Here is a 20957-nt window from a genome sequence, read left to right as displayed (position 1 = left end):
CATGCCACTGGCCTATGCAAGGAATGGGTACAGGGAGGGCCCAGATATTTGTAAGGAAGGGAAGACCTACCTTGGATTTTGTAATTCGTGCCCACAGATGGAGGCAGTCGTGAAATGGACTCCCTTCATTTGACTGGTCTGGAGGGCCTGCCGTGGCTGAAAGGGGCTGCTGCCCTGTGTCCTTAGCTTTAGGAAAGGGCTGTGATTGCCGACTTCTGGGTATGCTAAGTTTTCAGCTTGGTCATTAACCTCAGCCCCCAGGATGTTTTGATATATGAAGATTGATACAGTAAACTCCGCTCCCACTGGGGCTGGGTGGTTTGGCACAACCCAAGGCTCTGTTCTTGCCCTTGGGGCGTATGTGCTCCTAGTGGCAAAGGTGCTGGCCACCTGCCTCCCACGGGTTTTCAGGAAATGGGCAGGAGGCGCGGGAGCAGGGAAGGGGAAGCGAGGTCACTGGGCCTGGGGTGGTGCCGAGAAATGGGGCGGACCTTGGGGCGCGCCCGGCGACTCCCTGCCCTAGGGAAACCAGTGGGACGCAGGGAATCGTGGAGGGCTGGGCTCTGGCGGGCGGCCGATCCGCCCACTGCGTCCCCACACCCTACAAGGCTGGCAGCCCGGGGGCCGTCCGCCTGCAGTCCAGATCTGGTGAACCAGCGCAGCATCCTCTGCACTCTGCTTAGCCTGGGGCGCCCTCGCGCGGCGGTCTCGGAGCACGGTGCAGTGCCACAAGCCCCGCCCCGCCGCCTCGGTTGGTTCCCGAACCAAAGCCCCCGGGGTTGACCTCCGAGGACTGGCGCCGCCGCCGTGCGGACCGATCCCAGGCCCTGGCTCTGGGGCTGCTGCGTCGGCCCCGCCCCCCCGCCCCGCCGCGGCCGCGCGTGCGCACAACAGCCGGGGCGGAGCTAGCTCCAGGGTTGACATGGCGGCGCCGCGGCCTTGTGCGGACGGCCCGTGCTGCTCCTGGCCGGGTGCAGCGTCCGGCGTGCAGCAGACGCTGGACGAGATGGACTTCGACAGAGGTGAGACTCCCGGCTCTCTCTAGGTCGCTGGACAAGGAGATGGCCGAGAAGCGGGGCCCGGAGGGCCGCAGTGGGCGTGATGGGAGCGCGGGCGGGCTGTGGGCTTACAGCCCCCGCATCATTGAGACCCCGCCAGGGACCTGGCACGAGCCCGGCCACTAGAAACTTGGTCTCGGGTCTAGGTTGGGAAGCCGAGAGCCTGGTTTCAGTAACTTCCCCAAGTGGTGGGGCGGGGCCCGGCCCCTTAGCTTGTGCGCCCCCGGGAGGCTCGGGCCCGCGCGGGTGGCTGGGCGTGGGTGTGGGGGTGTGTGGGGGGGTGTCAGAAAGCAGAATCTGCAGTCGGGGTACTGCAGCCACCCCGAGGGCATGGAGCTTCGGGGGGGGTGGGCTGCGCTGCCAAGGGAACTAACGTGCTGACCGATGTGAGCCCTGATGTGGCAGGCCATGTATGCTTTAGATATGGCACACCTGGCCCTCCACGCCGGTGGTGATATCTCTTAGCTTTGGGGCCCGGAGAGGTAACTCCTTTACCCCCCACACTCTAAGGAGATTATATCGCCTGTAAGGAAAAGAGTAGAGCTGAAAAACAAGTCCGCTCTTCCTCGGAGGCTGTGTACCGTGTGTCAGTGCAGAGGCAGCTTATGCAGTAATAACATTTTCATCAGCCCTGGGTGGATGCTACTGCTTTATGTGCGTTCTGATCTAACTTACTCTTAAGTGGCTCGTGCACCAGCTTACCTTCTTCCACGTCGCCACCCTCTGGGCTCCTGAAGCAATTCCCTCCTGGGCCTTCCTCCTCCCACTGCTGCCCTCCAAAGTTTTTTACTCCACACAGAAGCCAGAGTAACCTTTTGAAAATATTAAATCAGGGGCGCCTGGGTGGCTCAGTGGGTTAAAGCCTCTGCCTTCAGCTCAGGTCATGATCCCAGGGTCCTGGGATCGAGCCCCACATCGGGCTCTCTGCTCAGCAGGGAGCCTGCTTCCTCCTCTCTCTCTGCCTGTTTCTCTTCCTACTTGTGAACTGTCAAATAAATAAATAAAATCTTAAAAAAAAAAAGAAAATATTAAATCAGATAATTTCATTGTTTTCAGAATAAGTTCAGATTCCCTTCATGGCCCACACAACTGTGTGATGTTCTTGCTGCCTATTCTACTTCTCCGCCCCCACTTTCTCAATCTTTTCTTTCCCCACTCACTATGCTTTGGCCACACTGGGCTTATTTTGGTTTCTGAGACATGCAAGATCTCTTTCTCACTTAAAGCCATGGTACTTGCTGTCCCAGCTCCTTGGAATGAACTTCCTGCAGCATTAGGCTAGCTAATGCTTTTCATTCTGGTCTTGGTTCAAATGTCACCTCCTCAGAGAGAGGGACCCTGGACACCGAATTATGGTAGTTTTCAATTTAGGGGATGGGCAACACCCCATTCTAGTAGTTCTCAGTTGGGTGGGGAGGGTGCAGTTCTGACCCTTAAGGGTCTTTGGCAATGACTAGAAACAATTTCAGGTGTTAAAACTGGGAGGGTGCTACGGTCAAATAGTAGGTAGAGGCCAGGGATGCTGATCTGCAGCCTACAATGCACGGGACAGTTCCTTGTAACAAAGAATTAAGTGGCCTGGGCTGCCAGTTGTGCAGCTGTTGAGAAAGAAGCCTTGCCCTGTTCAAAGTAGGGCCCCTTCCCCTCCAGGTTTTTCTATCACCTTGCTCTTATCAAAGCAGTTTTTACAACCTGATGCTACTTTGTTTGCTTACTCATTATTTATTTCCCACAGGAGGGAAAGATCCTTATCACGTGGGCTTTTTTTTTTTCCCTTCTTCATATCTTGTCTCTGGGTTCATTTTCCCCTTCCCTAAAATATATCCTTTGAAAGTTTTTTCGGTGAGTATGATTCTCCATCTCTCTCTCTCTCTCTCTCTCTCTTTCAACTGGTAGCTTACTTAGTCAGGTATAAAATTCTAGACTGACAATGTATTTCCCCCCCTCAGACCTTTGGGAATATTATTTTTCTTCTTCTACTGCTGTTAAGAATTTAGCTGGGAGCGCCTGGGTGGCTCAGTCGGAAGAGCGAGTGATTCTTGATCTCAGAGTCATTGTGGAGAGTATTAAAAAAATAAACTTAAAAAAATCCTGATAATCTGATTATAATTCTTCAGTGACTAATGAGCTTTTCTTTTTGGTAACTCAGATGTTCTCTCGATGCTTGATGTTTGGTCATTTTACCATAGTAAATAGTTTGTTTAATTCTCCTTGGGATTTATTTAATGTGGTTTTCATCTGAGAACTCATGGTTGTCTTTACTTGAGAATAATTCTCAGATGTTATCTCTTAAGACATTTCTTCTCTCCCATTCTGTCCAGTTTCTCTCTTTTCTGTTGTTTGAAACTCCTGTTAGACATATGTTGGTACATTTTGCCTTTTGTGTTTCCTTACCTCTCTTCAATATTTTTCTCTTTACCATTCTGCATTCTAGGTGATTTCCAAGTCACTCATTCCCTCCCCGGTGGGTCTGCAGTACTGCCCAACCATCTATTATTGTTTTATTTCAATGATTCTATTCTTTTAATTTACTGACTTTAAAAGTAATCTCTACACCCAGCCTGGGGCTCAAACTCATGACCCCGAGATCAAGGGTCACATGCTCTACTGGCTGAGCTAGCCACACGCCCCTGACTTGTTTCAGATCTCCCTGTCCTTTTTTTTTCTCACTAATGTTCTGTTGTTTTGTGGATTGTATTCCTTTTTCTTTGTGAACACATTAAATATTGTTTTGAAGTCTTTTAGATTGTGTTCTTATGGCTCATTTTGAAGTATGCATTTTTCCATTTGTTGTATTTGCTGACTATCTCATGTGGTGGTGGATTACTTCTTGTTTTGCAGTTTTTAATTTTTGAGCTGGTGGGGTGTGGGGGGTGTATTCCCTTGTTAGAGATTATCTGCAACAGAGCCACACCTGTGTTGGCTTGTGGAGGTATCCTCATAGGACTTTTTTTTTTTTTTTAAGATATTTATTTATTTATTTATTCGACAGAGAGAGCGCGCTCACAAGTAGGCAGAGAGGCAGGCAGAGAGAGGAAGGGAAGCAGGCTCCCTGCTGAGCAGAGAGCCCGATGCGGGGCTCCATCCGAGGACCCCGGGATCACAACCTGAGCCTAAGGCAGAGGCTTTAACCCACTGAGCTATCCAGGTGCCCCCATAGGACATTTTTTAAAAGTTGCTTCTGTGCAGTCCGTATAGCATCCACTTGACCTATTTTTATGACAGATCCTTAGCTTGTGGGTCTTGCTCCCTAAGGCTGTGAATAGATATGTCCCCCTGTACAGTGATGTATGTCAACTCTTTCTCCATAAACCTGGAAAAAATATGCAGTTAATAAAATTTACATGACGGGAAAAATGCAAGAAGAAATAAATATAAATATATATCCCATATCTCCAAGTTGAGTGGGTCATGGTATCTGATTTTTTAGGTTTCTTCTGCCTTTGCTGTCTTCTCACACCTATTGAAATGGTGCCTTTCTCATTTAAGTTTCTCTTCAAATGTCATCTTATCAGAGATGCCATCCCTGACCACTACTTGTATCCCTTCTCTGTTTTATTTTTCTTCATAGCACTTAGCACCACCTGACTTATTTCATTTTTTTTCCTTATCTGTTTCCTTAATTAGAAAGTAACCTTCGGGGTGGCTCAGTGAGTTAAAGCCTCTGCCTTCAGCTCAGGTTATGATCCCAGGGTCCTGGGATTGAGCCCCACATTGGGCTCTCTGCTCAGCAGGGAGCCTGCTTCCTCCTCTGTATCTCTGCCTGCCTCTCTGCCTACTTGTGATCTCTGTTTGTCAAATAAATAAATAAAATCTTCAAAACAAAAGAAGAGAGAAAAAGAAAGTAACAAGTAACCTCCAGGGTGCGTGGGTGGCTCAGTTGATTAAGCCACTGCCTTTGGCTCAGGTCATGATCCCAGAGTCGGGGGATCGAGTCCCGCATCAGGCTCCCTGCTCCGTGGGGAGTCTGCTTCTCTCTCTGACCTTCCCACCTCTCATGCTTTCTCTCGCTCTCTCTCTCAAATAAATAAATAAATTTAAAAAGAAGAAGGGGTGCCTGGGTGGCTCAGTGGATTAAGACCGCTGCCTTCGGCTCAGGTCATGATCCCGGCATCCTGGGATCGAGCCCCGCATCGGGCTCTCTGCTCGGCAGGGAGCCTGCTTCCTCCCTTCTTTCTCTGCCTACTTGTGATCTGTCTGTCAAATAAATAAAATCTTTAAAAAAAATCATTAAAAAAAAAAAAAAAGAAAGTAACCAAAGTAACCTCCATGAGACCAAAATTTTGGGGGCAGCCCCGGGGATTGGGGACCTTTAATTCTTGGCTGACCCCTAGTTCCCAGAACAGTGCCAGATGCATGATAAGTATGCAGTAAATACTTGCTGAATGAGTGAAGTGCCTGGGCCTGGCAGCTTGCTTTCTGCTGCTATTCAGAACAGGAAAGTAGAAATTTTTCCAGGCCCGGTTCATGCATGAGGTGGTACTTCTGCCTCCCAGCTTTGTGTACAGAACTTTGTTGTGTCTCTTCCTGGCCATGCACGTGACGTGCAGCCTTTGCTCCAGACCCTGCCTAGTTGTTCAAGCCAAAGCCTCTAAGGTGTGTGTCCATTTACACAGACTTCCAGGATTCTACAGGTGGACCACCTGCTCACCACTTTGGCTATGTTTTTCACCTTCTTCTGGCAACTGGCAGTGTCCTTTTCTTGCTTTTGAGTTTGCTTCTATATTCAGACATTTTAAACATTACTTTATTTAATATTTGTGTGTTTAAAATGGGAAGAAGGAAAAATAAAATAAAATAAAATAAAATGGGAAGAAGGGATTTATGTCTGCCCAACCATACTGTCCTGATTCGACAAAACTCCTGTCTATCTTGTTCACAACTGTAGCACCAGCTGCTAGGACAGTCCTTAGCACAGAGATCTCAGTTAAATTTTTTTAAGATTTTATTTATTTATTTATTGATGGATGGATGGACGGACGGACGGGAGGGGCAGAGGGAGAGAGAGAATCTCAAGCTGAGTGCCGAGCCTGACTCTAGGCTCGATCCCAGGACCCTAAGATCATGACTTCAGCCCAAACCAAGAGTCAGGAGCTCAACTAATTGAGCCACCCGGGTGCCCCTCAGTTAATATTGGTTGAATGAATAAATCCCCATTGTATAGATGAGAAAATAGAGGTGAAGAGGTAAAGGAAGCACTGAAAGTCTCTAGTCACTCGGCATTATTCAGCACTTCAGTTGTCTTTCCACAGGAATCTGGTCGGCAGCCCTGAATGGAGACCTAGGCCGAGTCAAATATTTCATCCAGAAGGCAACAGACCCTAGCCAGCCCGACTCGGCTGGCTACACTGCTCTGGTGAGTTGGGGAGGGAAACCGGCACTCGGGATACTTGCTCTCCGTTTGGAAGGGGTCATGTTGCCTTTAGTTCACCTTTTCTTTTCTCCCAGCAGGTTTTCAGTTTTAAGCATTGCATGAACCTTGTTCTTGGTTTGTTTCTTCCTTAAGTATTAAGTGCTTTATATCATTTATTTAATTTCATTTACCTAACAATCCTGCGAGGTAGGAATGATTATTATCCCCATTTTCCTGTTGAAGAAACTGATACTAGAAATGAAGAAGCTTGGCTAGGTCCCACGGCTAACGGAGGTAGCCCCTGAGGTCATTGATATCCTCTTGCTCTAGAGCCCATGCTCTCACCTGCCCACCGCCCTTGTTGTCTGCCTGGGCTCTGCCATCTGACCTCAGTCTCTCTTCCCTGCAGCACTATGCCAGCCGCAACGGGCACTATGCCGTATGCCAGTTCCTGCTGGAAAGTGGGGCTAAGTGTAATGCCCAAACCCATGGGGGCGCCACAGCTCTGCACCGGGCCAGCTACTGTGGGCACACCGAAATCGCACGGCTCCTGCTGTCTCACGGGTCCAACCCTAGGTTGGTAGATGACGATGGCATGACCAGTCTGCATAAGGTATGCCGCCCTCCCCCACTTCATGAACTTGGTTGTTGTCATTATAAACGTGATAACATGTTCACTGTAGAAAACATGGGGAAAGCAGAAAAGCACTTGTGATGTCAGTGCTTACCAATCATCACCTGAGGGTTAATGTGTAACAGGCCAGCATTTCCCCTGTGCATGTAAATTAGAATTACATGTACAGCATCATTTTTTTTCTTTGCTTTCATAATCTGTCATGAATGCTTTTCTATGAAGTTAGTTTTCTGAAGCTCACACCTACTCACGCCTACCCCCGTAGCCTGCTTTCCATACGGTAGCCAGGGTGATCACTTTAACTTTCTTCTGACCGGAAATTCCTACACATTGGAGGAGTTTGAGGATACAAAACAGTTCAGCATGAAAACATTTCCCTTCTACCCTGACCCCTGCTCCCTCAGTCTTCCAGGACACCCTGCTAAAGAATCACTTTTACTGATTGCTTATGTATTTTAGAGAAGTGGTTTATGCATATTTTTGGCATATATCTGTAAATGCATTCTTTTGTGAATTTTAAGAGAAAAATTTAAGTAGTTGACTGCATGATGTACCGGGAGAACCCGTGGCAGACGCTTTTTGCGGTCCACCGAAAATTTGTGCCCACTCTGTCCTATTAGAGACCTGGCTCTCAGACAGTGCTCTATAATCACACTACATTCTACTCCCTCTAGCATCTCGCATGGCCAGTTCTCAGCCACTAGAAGATAAGACACACCGATGAGCTTTTTTCCAGGAGGAGAGCGATTAGGAGCCAGTGTTCCTACTCCGCACATTCTCCTCGGTCACCTCAGGCAGGACAGACACCTAAAGGTTGGCAGATCCCTGGCAATCAACTTGGACTCCAGAAACATGTTAGGACAGAAAGGTGCTTGCTCAGTGACAGCAGCTTTGAAATGTTACCCCCCCAAAGAGTTCTTATTTTTATTTCTTTTGTACTTTTGACTATTGAATGATAAATATACATATTTTTTAAAGTATGATGGGAATAGGGGTAACACTTTGGTAGAGACACTAGTAGAGATATTTAAGAAATATAGGAAGACTGGGTGGCACAGTCGGTTAAGCATCTGCCTCACGCAGGGTCCAAGATCTCAGGGTCCTGGAATCGAGCCCCACATCAGATGCCCTGCCTGATGTTCCTCTCCTCCCCCTGCTTGTGCACTCTCTCTCTCTCCCATTCCTTCTGACCAAAAAAAAAAAAAAAATTTTTAACAGGTTTTGTTTTGGTTTTTATGTGTCATGATACCTCTTATCTGAGGCACAGGCACACCTCAGAGATAGGCCAACCACCATAATAAAGCAAGTTGGAGGAGTTTTTTGTTTCCCAGTGCACATAAAGGTTATATTTATCCTATACTGTAGTCTATTTAGTGTACCCTAGCATTATGTAAAAAAAAAATTGTTGTATGTACCTTTTTGAAAATACTTTCTTGCCAAAAAATGCCAACCATGGGACGCCTGGGTGGCTCAGTTGGTTAAGCCGCTGCCTTCGGCTCAGGTCATGATCCCAGGGTCCTGGGATCGAGTCCCGCATCGGGTTCCTTGCTCCGCAGGGAGCCTGCTTCTCTCACTGCCTCTGCCTGCCTCTCTGCCTGCTTGTGTGTACTCTCTCTCTGGCAAATAAATAAAATCTTAAAAAAAAAAAAAAAAAAAATGCCAACCATCATCAGACCTTTCAGCAAGTTGTAATCTTTTAACTGGTAGAGGGCCTTACCTCGATGGGGATACCTGCATAGGGTATCAGGGAGGTCAGGGTAGTAGTTGCTGAAGGTTTAAGAAATTGCTGGGGCACATTGATCCTTACGATAAGACAGCAATGAACTTCGCCACATTGATTGACTCTTCCTTTCTGCTTGAGCGCTGAAAGGCCATTGCTGGGTTATTAATTGACTTACTTTCAATGTCGTGTTTCTGGGAATAGGGAGCCACAAGGAAGAGAGAAAGACTGGGGAACAGGTGCCAGAGCAGCAGTCAGGACACAAGTTTATAAAGGAAGTTCGCTGGGACACCTGGGTGGTTCAGTGGGTTAAGCTGCTGCCTTCAGCTCAGGTCATGATCTCAGGGTCCTGGGATCGAGTCCCACATGGGGCTCTCTGCACAGCAGGGAGCCTGCTTCCCTCTCTCTGCCTGCCTCTCTGTCTACTGTGATCTCTCTGTCAAATAAATAAATAAATAAACCTTTAAAAAAAAAAAAAAAAGGAAGTTCGCTGTCTAATATGGGTGCGGCTCCTGGCATCCCAAAATAATTACAGTAGTAGTATCAGATCAGTGACCACAGATGACAGATACAATGATGAAAAAGTTTGAAATAGTTTAGGAATTAACGAAAATGTGTCCAGATATGAAGTGAGCAGACGCTGTTGGGAAAATGGCACCTACAGACTTGCCCGGTGTGGGGTCGCCACAGACCTTCACTGTGTAAAAACACAGTGTCTGCACAGTGCAGTAAAGCAGAGGGCAATAAAATGGGGTGTGCCTGTTTAGAAAACAGTCCCGACACAGAAGCGGAGTGGGACGGTGGTGGCCGGGACGATCTGGAGGTGCTGTTGAGCTGGCGCAGTGTCCCTGAGGTAAGTAGATGAAGCGCAGCAGATCACACTGCGCCTGTGGGTGACCGCGCTGGGTGGTACACTGTAAGTTTGTTAGGAAGGGCGCGAGCCCGGCTGGATCAGCCAGTAGAGTATGGGGATTGTGATCTCAGGGTTATAAGTTCAAGCCCACGTTGAGTGTGGAAGGCGGGGGATGGCTATCATTAAACAAAAAGAACAATTACCAAAAAATTATAAGTAGATTGATTGATTTGTTAAGAGGTCAGATCTCATGTGAAGTGTTCTAATCACAGTAAGAAGTTGGTTGGGGGGTATTTCAAGGACCAGATTAATTTTTAGGAAGCCAGATGTGAATATTTCACAGACCAAGGATTTGCAGATATATTACACTTGTGTGCATTCATGGGAAGATGTCAGCGTTTCCCTCCTCCAGTTTCCTTCTTTCTTGCTTTCTTTCTTTTTCTTTCTTTCTTTCTTTTTTTTTGTTTTAGTTAAGCCATCTCTGTGCCCAGCGTGAGGCTCAAACTCACCACTCCGAGATCAGGACTTCATGTTCTTCCAACTGAACAGCTACATGTCCCTATCTTCATCCCCTTGTCTTTTATCCTCAGGCCAGTTTCTTGACCCATCACGGTGACACTTCAGAGCCTTACATGTCACACTATCCCTGTCCGGATGCCTCTCCCCTCCCGGTTTTCACCTGGCTTGTTGCTGTCCTTTCTGGATCTCAGCTTCTGTATCACACCCGCAGAGGGCCTCCCTGTTCTCAGGTGTGGGTGGCTCCCCCAACGGCGCAAAAGTACCCTGCACTTGACTTCTCGTAGTTTTTCTCCCTCTTGAGATTCTGTCTGAGCTCTTTCTTCCGAGAGAGAGTGAAGACTTGATCTTGTTCACTGTGGTGGCTCCAGCTCTCAGCACAGGTGCCCAATGAATATTTGCTGAGTGAACAACTAGATGTCATTTTATTTTCTTTTAAGATCCTTGCTAGCTGAAGAGGCAGATTGCTGCTTTCTCGATGGTCCGCACTGGTGTTGCTGGGATGGTATAAGTCCCCTGGAGGGTTTGTACCAGCAGGACACTGCGTGCCTGGTGCTGGCCCGTCTTACAGCCTGAGGCCTTCTTGCAATCTCCAGCCCTTTCGTTCAGGGGATGCAGATGTGGGAGGAGTTACGAATTCTTTCTTTTTTTAAAAAATAAGCTACTTTGTAACGGTACCTTTTATTGTACAAAATTCTTCAGACTGCATCTCGCATCTCCCCAGAATGCACCCCAGAACTGCTCACAACATTCCACTGCCTGAATTGAGGCAACAAAACTGGGAACCTTAGGTCTGTACTTATTAGGAGGACTGGCTAAATATCTGGATTCAAATTTGAGGTGGTATTTGCTACTAATACGAATTTTGACACCTCTCAGAAACCCCCGTGGTGCATCAGTCTGACTGTTGAGAGGGAATAGAGTGGTGTAACACAGTTGTTAAGAGTCGAGACGTGGCAGTCAGACAGACCTGGTTTAGGATCCCCAAGCTGCCACACAAGCTCTGTGATGTTGGCCAAGTCACTTTCCGTGTATGAACCTCAGTTTCTTCATCTGTAAAATGGGAATGATGATAGTTCCTACCTCTGATGGTTATTATGGAAGTTATATAAGCTAATCTGTGTAAATCACTTTAATCTTTTCTGGAGAAGGTAGGTTAAAAATTGACATCCAAGTTGAGATAGTGTATTTCAAAGGAAGAGGAGAAAGCCAAGTACCTGAACCCATTTTTCTGTGCTCATCTGAACACTCCTGGAGGGCAGAGGCTGTGTCTGGTATATCTTGTGCCTATGGTGCCCAGCTGATAGAGGACTGAACATTTATAAAAGATACTTAGAGATCCAGGGTTCTATATTTGTTTTTGTTTGTTTAAAGATTTTATTTTTAAGTAATCTCTGCACCCAGCATGGGGCTCAAACTCACAATCCCAAGACCAAGAGTCACATGCTCCATCAACTGAGCTGGCCAGGTGCCTGTCTATATTTATTTTTAATGTGCAAACCTGGACAGAGAAGAATGGCTGCTGAGCAGAGAACACAAGAAAGAAAAACTCAAGCTAACTGCCAGGAAGAGCACTAGATAATTCCACCAATGTTTATGCAAGTTGTTGGACTTTGGTAGGAATTAGGAGAAATCTATTTATTTTTTATTTTTTTAATATTTATTTAAGATTTTATTATTTTGAGAAAGAGAACACAAGCAGCGGGAGAGGCAGAGGGAGAGGGAGAAGGAGACGCCCCGTCAAGCCAGGACCCGGAGATCATGACTTGAGCTGAAGGCAGACACTCAGCCATCTGAGCCACCGAGGTGCCTCGGAATTAGGGGAAATCTGCTCAGATAGCCAGTGTCTTCCATTTCCATAAGACCTGTTTGAGGACCAAGAGATTCCCCGAAGTGGAGCAAGAAAGGGCAGGGCCCAGTGGGATTATGGCTTTTGAATCCGGCATCTTTCTCCACAGGCTGCTGAGAAGGGTCATATGGACATTTGCTCCCTGCTCTTGGAACACAGCCCAACCCTGAAGGCTGTCCGGGATCGGAAGGCGCGCCTAGCATGTGACCTGCTGCCCTGCAACAGTGACCTGTGGGACCTGCTGGCCACCTGAGCCACCACCTTTCTGTCTTGGGCTGCCATGCAAGAGGACCCAGACTAGCACTCCTACCCCCTGTCTTGGTGTGCATCCATGCTGCAGGGTGGGACGTTGAGGCCCGAAGAGCCCCATTCTGGCCGCTGTGGGAGCGAGGGAGTAGATGTGGGGCTGCAGGTGCTTAAGCCTGGACAGATGATCATACTCTAAATTAGCTCATGTGGAAACATCTGTCTGTTTGGAAAAATAAAACTGTATCCTTACCTCATCCCATGCACGAAAATAAACTTCAAGTAGATTAAAGACCCAAGTATAAAAACAGAACTATGTAAGTATTAGAAGAAACTGTGGGACATCTGACAAAAGCTGCTTTCTAGCTGAGTGCCCCTGGGAAAGGTCACTTTCCCAAAGTGACCCAAAGGTCACTTTGCCCATCTGCCCCTGGTTCCTCATCTGTGGTGAGGATGATTGTAACTCTGAGGGCCTGCCTCAGAGGCCTTGTGGAGGTTAGATGAGCGAGTAGATAGAGGGCCCCGGAGTGTCTCAGAGCACCCACTTCTACTTTCTTTGATTTTAACAACCTGATAGATTTAGTGCTTTTGCTTTGTTGTGCGTTGCTAGTGGCCACCTACCTTCTCTGAACTTTCTGTCCATACATGTGGCATGTTTAAAGATTTTCTTCCTTTTATTGATTCATAGGGGTTATATATTCTGGAAATTAATCTTGTTTATTTATATATATGTGTATATTAATATATTTTGTATATATATATATATATATATATATATATGTTTTTCTTTCTTACCATCACTTTGTTGATGTCTCCTCATGAAAATTGGTACACCTACCATAGACAGGAGTTTGGCAATTTCTGTTAAAATTTAGGTGAGTAGGGCCAATAATTTGATTTCTCTGTAGCTACCTAGAGAAATGTCCACGTGTACAAAGATAGTTATTTACAGAGACATCTACAGAGTTGTGCATTAGAGCATGTGCTGTAATGTAAGGAAGAAAGGAGGTAAGCTAAGTGCTCCCAGCTAGGGAAATGATTAAATTCTGGTACAAGGGTCATTGGAGTACAGTGTAGACTAACGCGGAAAGGTGCTGAGTTACAGTCACAGTATGATGCCTCTTAAAACAGGTCTATGGAAACCTGCATGTACATGCACACGATTACAGGGAACAAGTCAGGAGGGTGTATTACACCAGTACCTGTGGGTGGCCCTGGGTCTGCTGTGGTGAGAGGGGTTTGTCAGGAGCATCTTGAGCTTTATTTGTTACATTTGGGTTTTTTACAAGGAGTGGGTTTTTTGGTAAGAATTAATACCAGTCAATTTCCTGTGGAAGAAACTAGTTTTCTGGTGAGAATTTCAGATGAACTCTGTTGGTGCAAAATGCCCTTGTCCTTGAATGTTGAAGAAGAGGAGTTGTAGTTGGTGGACTGGGGAGTCCAGAGCTGTCTTGCTTTTCTTATTTACTCTCACTCTAGTCTAGGCAACTTTCCCTCTTCATAACCAACGGTAAGAAAGCATCTTTGACCAAAAAACCCTAACGCATAAGGACTGAGTTTCTTTTAAAAGCTCTGGATTCGGGGCGCCTGGGTGGCTCAGTGGGTTAAAGCCTCTGCCTTCAGCTCAGGTCATGATCCCAGGGTCCTGCAATCCAGCCCCATATGGGGCTCTCCGCTCAGCAGGGAGCCTGCTTCCTCCTCTCTCTCTCTCTGCCTGCCTCTCTGCCTACTTGTGATCTCTCTCTCTGTCAAATAAATAAATAAATAAATAAATAAAATCTTTAAAAAAAAAAAATAAAAGCTCTGGATTCTCTAAGTCTCAAAACTCGGATGTATTTACTGAGAAGCCAGCTCTGAGTGGAACCATTCCCAGCCCTTCAGGGCCTGGGCTGTCCTTGACCTGTAATTCTCCCTCCCTCTCCTGGTCATCCCTGCTCATGTAGCTCCCAGTTCTGGAGTCTTACTTACTATCAGGTTTCCTTTCAAAGGTCAGGACAGAATTCAAGGCATAGCTGGGTGAAGGGCATGCTGGGCATCTTAAATGAGGAAGTTTGGTGGCTTGCGACAGCTTGCTTTGTGACTAGATTAACATTCCATACTTGGACCCAGAGCCAATCTCAGTCCAGCTTCTCTGTGGGATGGCATCTTCCCTGCCCAGGAGAGCATCGGGGAGGGGACCTGCATGTGTGGGGCATGGAAGGCTTTTCAAGGGGTGGGAGGTGCTGATGACAGGCTGGACTTGGCTCCTGGCCAGGGTGTAGTTTAATACGCTGGCTATCGGAGTGGTGAGGGAGAAGCAGGGGGCGCCAGGGGAAGGAACGCAGCAGGAGTATGGAGGGCAGCCTTGAAGCTGTCTGGGAGCGGGGAAGCCGCTTGAAGCCTAATTTCCTCCTGTAGGTGCCATGCGGATTCTTCACGCAGAGGTCAGCCTCTTGGCCTTTCCTTCCCAAGGTCTTTCAGGGTCTCAGGCGCTGAGACCTGTGGCAACATGGAGGCTCACACTCGACATTTTTCTAGTGGCCCAGGCACCCCCTGGCTACGTTTGTTGGTCGAACTGATGAGCAGGTGTAGAGGATAGCACAGGTGCAGGAGAGTGGGTATCCGAGGGTGCACCTGACTCAGCCCAGGGTGGCTCCTGCCTTCAGTGGGCTGCACGCCCACACTGGTATTTTGGTCCGTGTTACAGAACCACTGAGCTATCTGGCCCAGACACAAGCCCCTGGCCGGCCCTGCCCCCAGGAGACCGCTCTCTATAAAAGGGCTGAGCAGCTCAGCACCTCTCACTGGGGGCGTGAAGAGCAGGGGGGACCATGGATATCATCAGCATCCAGCAGTTGGTAAGGACATGCAGCAGGCGGTGGGAGGCAGGTCATGGTCTAGACGTCCCCAGGCCAGCCCAGCAGAATGAGGAGGTCCTGCGGGAGGCAGGCAGGTGGCTGTGTCCTGGGGTCAGAGCATAGGTGCAAGAGCGGAAACATGCAGTTGTTTTCTGCTGTGTCTGTCTGGTTCTGCGAGGCAGTGAGAGATGGAAGCAACGGGAAGATACCAGGTGATGGTGTGGACATGACAACCCTTGAGTTTAGGACTGTTGCCCTGGACTGGGGGGGCAGAACAGGAAATAGCAGGCTACTTCAGAAGACGAGTGTGGCCGCAGGGTGGGTTTAGCTCTGCTGCTGTGATAGCTGTTGCTCTGGAAATGGTCCAGAGGGTCTGGCTACTTTGGTAGAGGAGGAAGAAGGGTGCTCTTGAGTTCCCTGGGAGTGAGAGAAACGGTCACACCGGTGACACTTTGGGGTGTCTGTTTTGGTGACGTGGGGCCCAGGAGTCACGCTGGCCTGCAAGCCCCACTGTGGTGGGCCAGGACCTCAGCCGACCCCGCCTGGTACAGCTGTCCCGGGAAGGAGGTTGCCAGCATGTACTATAGAAAAGAACGTAGTTTGTTTTCCGTGGCTGGAAGCCCTAGGCTCTGCCATCCTATCATTTCTATTCTAGCCTTTTCCCTCTCCTCTAGCATGCTTGTTCCTCAGTGCTCCCAGCTCCTGAACCCCTGGTAGGGGCAGGAAGGAAGAACAGATCACTGTATGGCGGGTTCTGCCCCGGTTTCCTCCTCCCAGCCCCTTGAGCGAGGTGCTAGTTTTACCCCATTGAAGTGTTGAAGAGACAGAGCTTCATGAGCTGAGATTCGAACCCAGGAATTCAGCATTTTACCCAGGAGGCATCTCTGTCCCTCTGAGCTCAGGGTCAGGTGGCAGTATGGCGTGATCTGGTAGGAATGTAAGGACAACAGCCAAGGAGGGAGGCTGAGGTGTCATCTATACTGAGTGTACCTGGACACAAGCCCACCAGTATAAATAGATGTGGTGTCATGCCCCCAACCCTGTGTCCTGCTGACAGGACAAGGTAGGCGGCAGTTATCCTCCTGGGCCCCGGGCAGCACTACAGTGGGAGAGAGCCAAGAGCCACAGGCATCAGGAGGCATGCCAGCAGAGCGCCAGGAAGCTTCGCGAAGGCTCAGGCCACTCTGACATCCACAACACTAATCTCTAGGTCAGCTCTTGTCAGGACCCCTGTACTGCACAGCTGTGTTTTCTAAGGCTTCCTCATTTTTCTGAGTCTTTATCCTTATCCTGCTCCTACAGGTATGTGGAGACAGGGTTGGAAGTAAAGTGTTGGGATGTGGACATGGAGTTCCTGATCCTGGAGGCGGGCCCGGGGCCTGGAGGCGGGGAGCCCAAGAGGCCATGGCCCGGGAGCAGTGGAAACTGGAAGAAGAGAAGAAGAAGAAAGTGAGCAGTGGTGGGGATGGGGGGTGACGGATGCCAACCCTGGGGCGGACAGGCTCTGAGCAGTGAGGACCTCAGGTGGCTGGGGTCCCTCTTGTAGGTGGGAGAGACAAGGGCCGGACCCACCAGGAGCCTGCCCCCAAGGCTTTGGCGCCCCGTGGCTGACCGCTGGCCTGCTCTTGTGCCCCAGCTTGAGAGATTTAACAGCTCCAGACTCAATCTGGAGACTCTGACTGACTTGGAAAACTTGGTTCAAAGACGGAGAGAAAAGCGACTGAAACGCAGAGTCCCCCCCAGGGCACCTGAGTCCATGGTTAAGGTGAGTGAGAAGTCAGGGCCACGTGGAGGGGTCAACACCTAGGGCTTGAGTTTGTGAGGAAGCTGCTTTGTGTCGCCGAGGGAGGGTTTGGGGAAGAGCGGATGCTGTCGGGGCCTGCTCAGCTGGAGGCTCCGTTCTGGAGGCCCCACAGCCCTTGTGGCTGTTTGCTGGGGACCACACACACAGTGGCTTAGAAAACAGAAATTTATTCTCCCAGTTCTGGAAGCTGGAACTCTGAGATCAAAGTGATGGCAGGGTTGGTTCCTTCTGAGGACTGTGGAGGAGAATCTGTCTCTGCCAGTCTTCAAGCTTTAGGTGCTTGGTGGCTGGCTTCGGTGTTCTTCAGCTTGTGGGTGCATCGCCCCGATCTCTACCTGAGCTCACACAGCACTGTCACTGTGCACGCTGTGTCCACTTGTCCGCTTTCATTAAGGACACCAGTCATACTGGATTAGGGCCCCCTTTACTCCACTGTGACTTCATTTTAATTACAGCCGTGATGACCCTATTTCCAAATAAGCCCACATTCTGAGGTCCTGGAGTTGGGACTTCAACAAACTGCAGGGGGGAAGGAACATGGCAACCCATGATGGGGATAATGGATGCCTCACCAGTCCGAATTGGCGGGGGGGTGCGGGGGTGGTTAAGAATTATGGTTTGTACCAGCCGCAGACCAAATGTAGTCCTCGGCTGGCTCTCGGGAGCTGCTTGGCTCGAGTGGTGATATGGCGGTGCCCCAGAGCCCTGCGGTTTGAGAAAGTGATTTGGTCTCATCCTCTAACATATCCAGCTGCAGCCCCAGGCCCAGCCGGAGTCTGTGGACCTGGAGATGTTCCTGAAGGCAGCTGCAGAGAACCAGGAGGCCTTGATTGACAAGTACCTGACAGATGGAGGGGACCCCAATGCCCATGACAAGGTAGTTAGTGGGTGGGTGGGGGACTCAGACTGCAGTGTCCCAGCTGCAGGGGTGCCACCCTCTGCGTGTTCCAGTCTTGGCCTGGGAAACGGCCAGGCTTTCCTGTTCTGCAGCACGAGCCTGTGGTGCTTCCTGAGCTGGGAATGGTGGGGCCCTTGGTGCAAGCAGGGAGGAGGGAGCAGATGCGTGTTCGGGGAACCTAGTGCTGGGAATAGGACCCAGGAAGGGCCTGCAGGGGGCAGCCGTGCTCTCTTGCCGATCTCCCACCTCCACCCACAGCTGCACCGTACAGCCTTGCACTGGGCCTGTCTGAAGGGTCACGGCCAGCTGGTGAACAAGCTGCTGGAGGCAGGTGCCGCTGTGGACGCTCGAGACTCGGTGAGAAGCAGGGAGGGCCCATCCTCACGGCAGGGGCCCTGTCCCTCACCCTAGCATGCCCGTGCATGGATACTTTCGTCTTGTAGCTGGACAGGACACCCATGTTCTGGGCCTGCCGTGGAGGACACCTGGATGTCCTCAAACAGCTGCTTAACCAGGGAGCCCAGGTGAACGCCCGGGACAAGGTGAGGGGTACGCGGCTGGGGATTGGCCTCGTCCCGGGAAAGAGAAAGCACAGTCCCTCCACCCTGGGGGTGACACGGATTCTCACCCCCCAGATTTGGAGCACCCCACTGCACGTGGCCGTGCGCACGCGACACTGTGACTGCCTGGAGCATCTCATTGCGTGTGGCGCCCACATCGATGCCCAGGACAAGGCAGGCGCTTGCTGTTTGGTTTGGATCTGCTCCACCAGGGGCCTGAGCTCGGGGGTGTTCCCATGGACTGTACCCTGCGGGGGCGGGGGGGGGAGGAGTCAGGAGGATGACCCTGCCCTTTCCTGGCAGGAAGGGGACACAGGTCTGCATGAGGCAGTGCGGCTCGGCCACTACAAGGCCATGAAGGTGCTGCTGCTCTATGGAGCCCAGCTGGGTGTGCGGAACGCGGTAGGAGCCTGCAACCCGGCCCCTTGGTCTGCGGAGGGTGGGGGCTCTGAAGAAGGAATGACTGACCCAGGGTCCTTGTTCCCAGGCTTCGGTGACCCCAGTGGAGCTGGCGCGAGACTGGCAGCGGGGCATCCGGGAAGCACTGCAGGCCCATGTGGGCCACCCCCGCACTCGGTCCTAGCGAGTGCAGCCTGCAGGGTCACTTCTCAGCCACCATTCCACCTCCCCTTCTCCTCCCCTCCTCATGCCCTCACAGTGATCCGCACCCCTCTTGGGTCGTCCCCTCAGCCCAGCACTGCCCAGCAGGGGACAAAGCCGGCCTCCCTGGTTCTCCACCAGGCTGTGCACAAGGAACGGCTGAGGCAGGGGACCCCAGAGAAGCGGGACACAGCACGGGTCCAGTTGAGGAACAGTGCAGGAGAGTGGCGGTCCAGGTTGGAGCAAAACTGGAATCCTGAGCCTTGAGCTGCCCAGGGCTGGGCACTCGGCGTCCCTTGATCCTCCCTCAAGGGCCGGTTTCCTGCCCGGTGGGGCTTCAGGCCGCAGCTGCCATCCAGGCCACACTGCTATGGCACGCTTCTGCAGCTGACCAAGGCCCTCCTGGCAGGGGTTTCTTGGGGACTCCGTTCCTGTCAGCAGCAACCCTGACAGCAGGTAGAGTGGCTCTAGCCTGCTCTGCCTGTAGGGCTTCTGGAGTTGGGTTTGGCCTTCGGGAGCAGGTGCCCAACAGGGTTAGGGCCCCCTGCAGGCCCCGTCTGGTACCAGCCCGGTTGCCTCAGAAGCCCTACAGCTGAGCAGCTAGAGCTCTTTTGTTTTAGGGAAACCTCGTGCCTATGGTCTGAAGGCCTTGGTCAGCCTGCCTGCTGCTCTCTAGTTGGCCAGCTGACAGCGCTCCTTGTAGGGGTGAAATGCCTGGGAGCTGGGGATTGCTTGTGGCCCACCCAACTCTTGGGGTGGTGGCCCGTAACCCTACTTTGCCTTGGGCATCACCTAGCACTAGAACTTGAGCTCTGGCCTGGACAGCGCAGCCGCACCTGCTTGGCTTCCCCCCCACCGCTGGGACAGGACACAGAGGTGCTTGTGGCTCAGCCCCAGAGGGGAAGCAGAGGAGAGCAAGGGGCACATCTGCTTCCCCCACTATGCTGAGTGATGGCAGATTCAGGACCCAGACTCACCCCAGTTCTCCTCAAGGTTCCTTCCTTCACTGCCTTTTTTGTTTCACGTCACACTGGTGTAGACCCATACCGCTGGCGGGGCTGGGTCCTAAAGTGGCAGAAAGTGAATCTTAAGGAACTCTGCCCTAAAGGGAGAACCGCAGGCTGAGGGACCAGCTTTAGATGCAAGGTCAGCCTCCTTCCCATATATAAAGTACCCATATGGACATCCATTTTGCAGCAGTTCCTTCCAGTCTAACACTGGCAGCCTTCTTGGGCCAAGCACAAGGCTATTCTGACTATATGAAAAAGCGACTACAGCTCCCACCAGGAGCCACACACCTTCTCTTCCGCGGGCAGCTCCGACCCTGCACGGAACTGTGGTGACAGTTCCCCCCCCCCGGTGCTGGAGCCGTAAGAGAAACAGGTTCAAGTTCCTGGAGAAGACATCGCCCCATCTAGAAGATGGGGACCCTTACATGACAGTCAAAAACACCTTTTTATACACTTCGGTATTTTTTGTTCATTAAAACTGTTGACTATCCATCATAGCCTAGTTGTCTGTTTGGGGTGGGGGATGGGGCAGCAGGTCATTAGGCCCAGGGCCTGGTCTTCCTCAGCAGCAAAGCTCAACCTGTGAACCATACTGGCCTGACAGCAAGACAGGCCCGAGAATGCCTAGTGGGGAGTGCAGGCACTTGGCTCTGTGCTCAAGGCATCTCTCCACTCATTGATGGACTAGTTCAAAGAGCAGTGGTTCTCAGCCTTGGCTGCTTGTCACAATCACAAGGGAAGGTTTTTAAAGTCCTTATGTGCAAGCTAATTAAGTCAGTCTCTAGGGGTGGGGACCCAGGTATCATTATCATGCAGAGGACATACCTGTCTACTTAGGAAATCCTTAGGAATGTACAAAAAACACCTGGAATAAGGGAATTTGGCAAGATCTCAGAAGATAAACCTACAAAGACCTATTTCTACATATTAGCAATGACTACATGAACACAAAAGAGCACAATACACTTAAAGCTGCCTTTAAAAACACTGGGGCGCCTGGGTGGCTCAGTGGGTTAAAG

General features: G+C 50.3%; 2 protein-coding genes across 10 annotated transcripts; both read left to right on the top strand.

The window, feature by feature from the left end:
• Positions 1–632: 632 nt before the first annotated feature.
• Positions 633–16505, top strand: ANKRD39 (ankyrin repeat domain 39). Of its 3 annotated transcripts, none has more exons than XR_013967410.1 (5): positions 633–1022; positions 6311–6414; positions 6821–7024; positions 12093–12304; positions 16369–16505. XR_013967410.1 is itself a non-coding variant. In XM_080813510.1 (5 exons), the coding sequence occupies exons 1-4, from the start codon at positions 923–925 to the stop codon at positions 9596–9598; spliced, it is 474 nt and encodes a 157-aa protein (XP_080669636.1). In that variant the 5' UTR covers positions 903–922; the 3' UTR covers positions 9599–9618; positions 12093–12217. The 3 variants fall into 3 exon arrangements, 2 of the variants coding, with proteins under 2 accessions (XP_080669635.1, XP_080669636.1); XM_080813510.1 differs by lacking the exon at positions 16369–16505 and adding an exon at positions 9533–9618 and having other exon boundaries at positions 903–1022; positions 12093–12217; XM_080813509.1 differs by lacking the exon at positions 16369–16505 and having other exon boundaries at positions 12093–12486.
• On the top strand, positions 14921–20434 carry ANKRD23 (ankyrin repeat domain 23). 7 transcript variants are annotated; one of them, XR_013967406.1, is made up of 10 exons: positions 14921–15066; positions 16369–16515; positions 16703–16831; positions 17622–17747; positions 18027–18125; positions 18212–18310; positions 18404–18502; positions 18632–18730; positions 18816–19384; positions 20126–20434. XR_013967406.1 is itself a non-coding variant. In XM_080813507.1 (9 exons), exons 1-9 carry the CDS (start codon positions 15040–15042, stop codon positions 18909–18911), a joined length of 921 nt encoding a protein of 306 aa, XP_080669633.1. In that variant the 5' UTR covers positions 14921–15039; the 3' UTR covers positions 18912–20430. The 7 variants fall into 7 exon arrangements, 3 of the variants coding, with proteins under 3 accessions (XP_080669633.1, XP_080669632.1, XP_080669634.1); XR_013967407.1 differs by having other exon boundaries at positions 19529–20434; XR_013967408.1 differs by having other exon boundaries at positions 18816–20217; positions 20297–20434.
• The last annotated feature ends 523 nt before the right edge of the window (positions 20435–20957 follow it).

This window comes from Martes martes (genome assembly GCF_963455335.1).
Source record: "Martes martes genome assembly, chromosome: 9".
NCBI lineage: Eukaryota > Metazoa > Chordata > Mammalia > Carnivora > Mustelidae > Martes > Martes martes.
The sequence above is the reverse complement of the archived record's forward strand: the minus strand, read 5'-3'. Positions and strand labels throughout refer to the sequence as shown.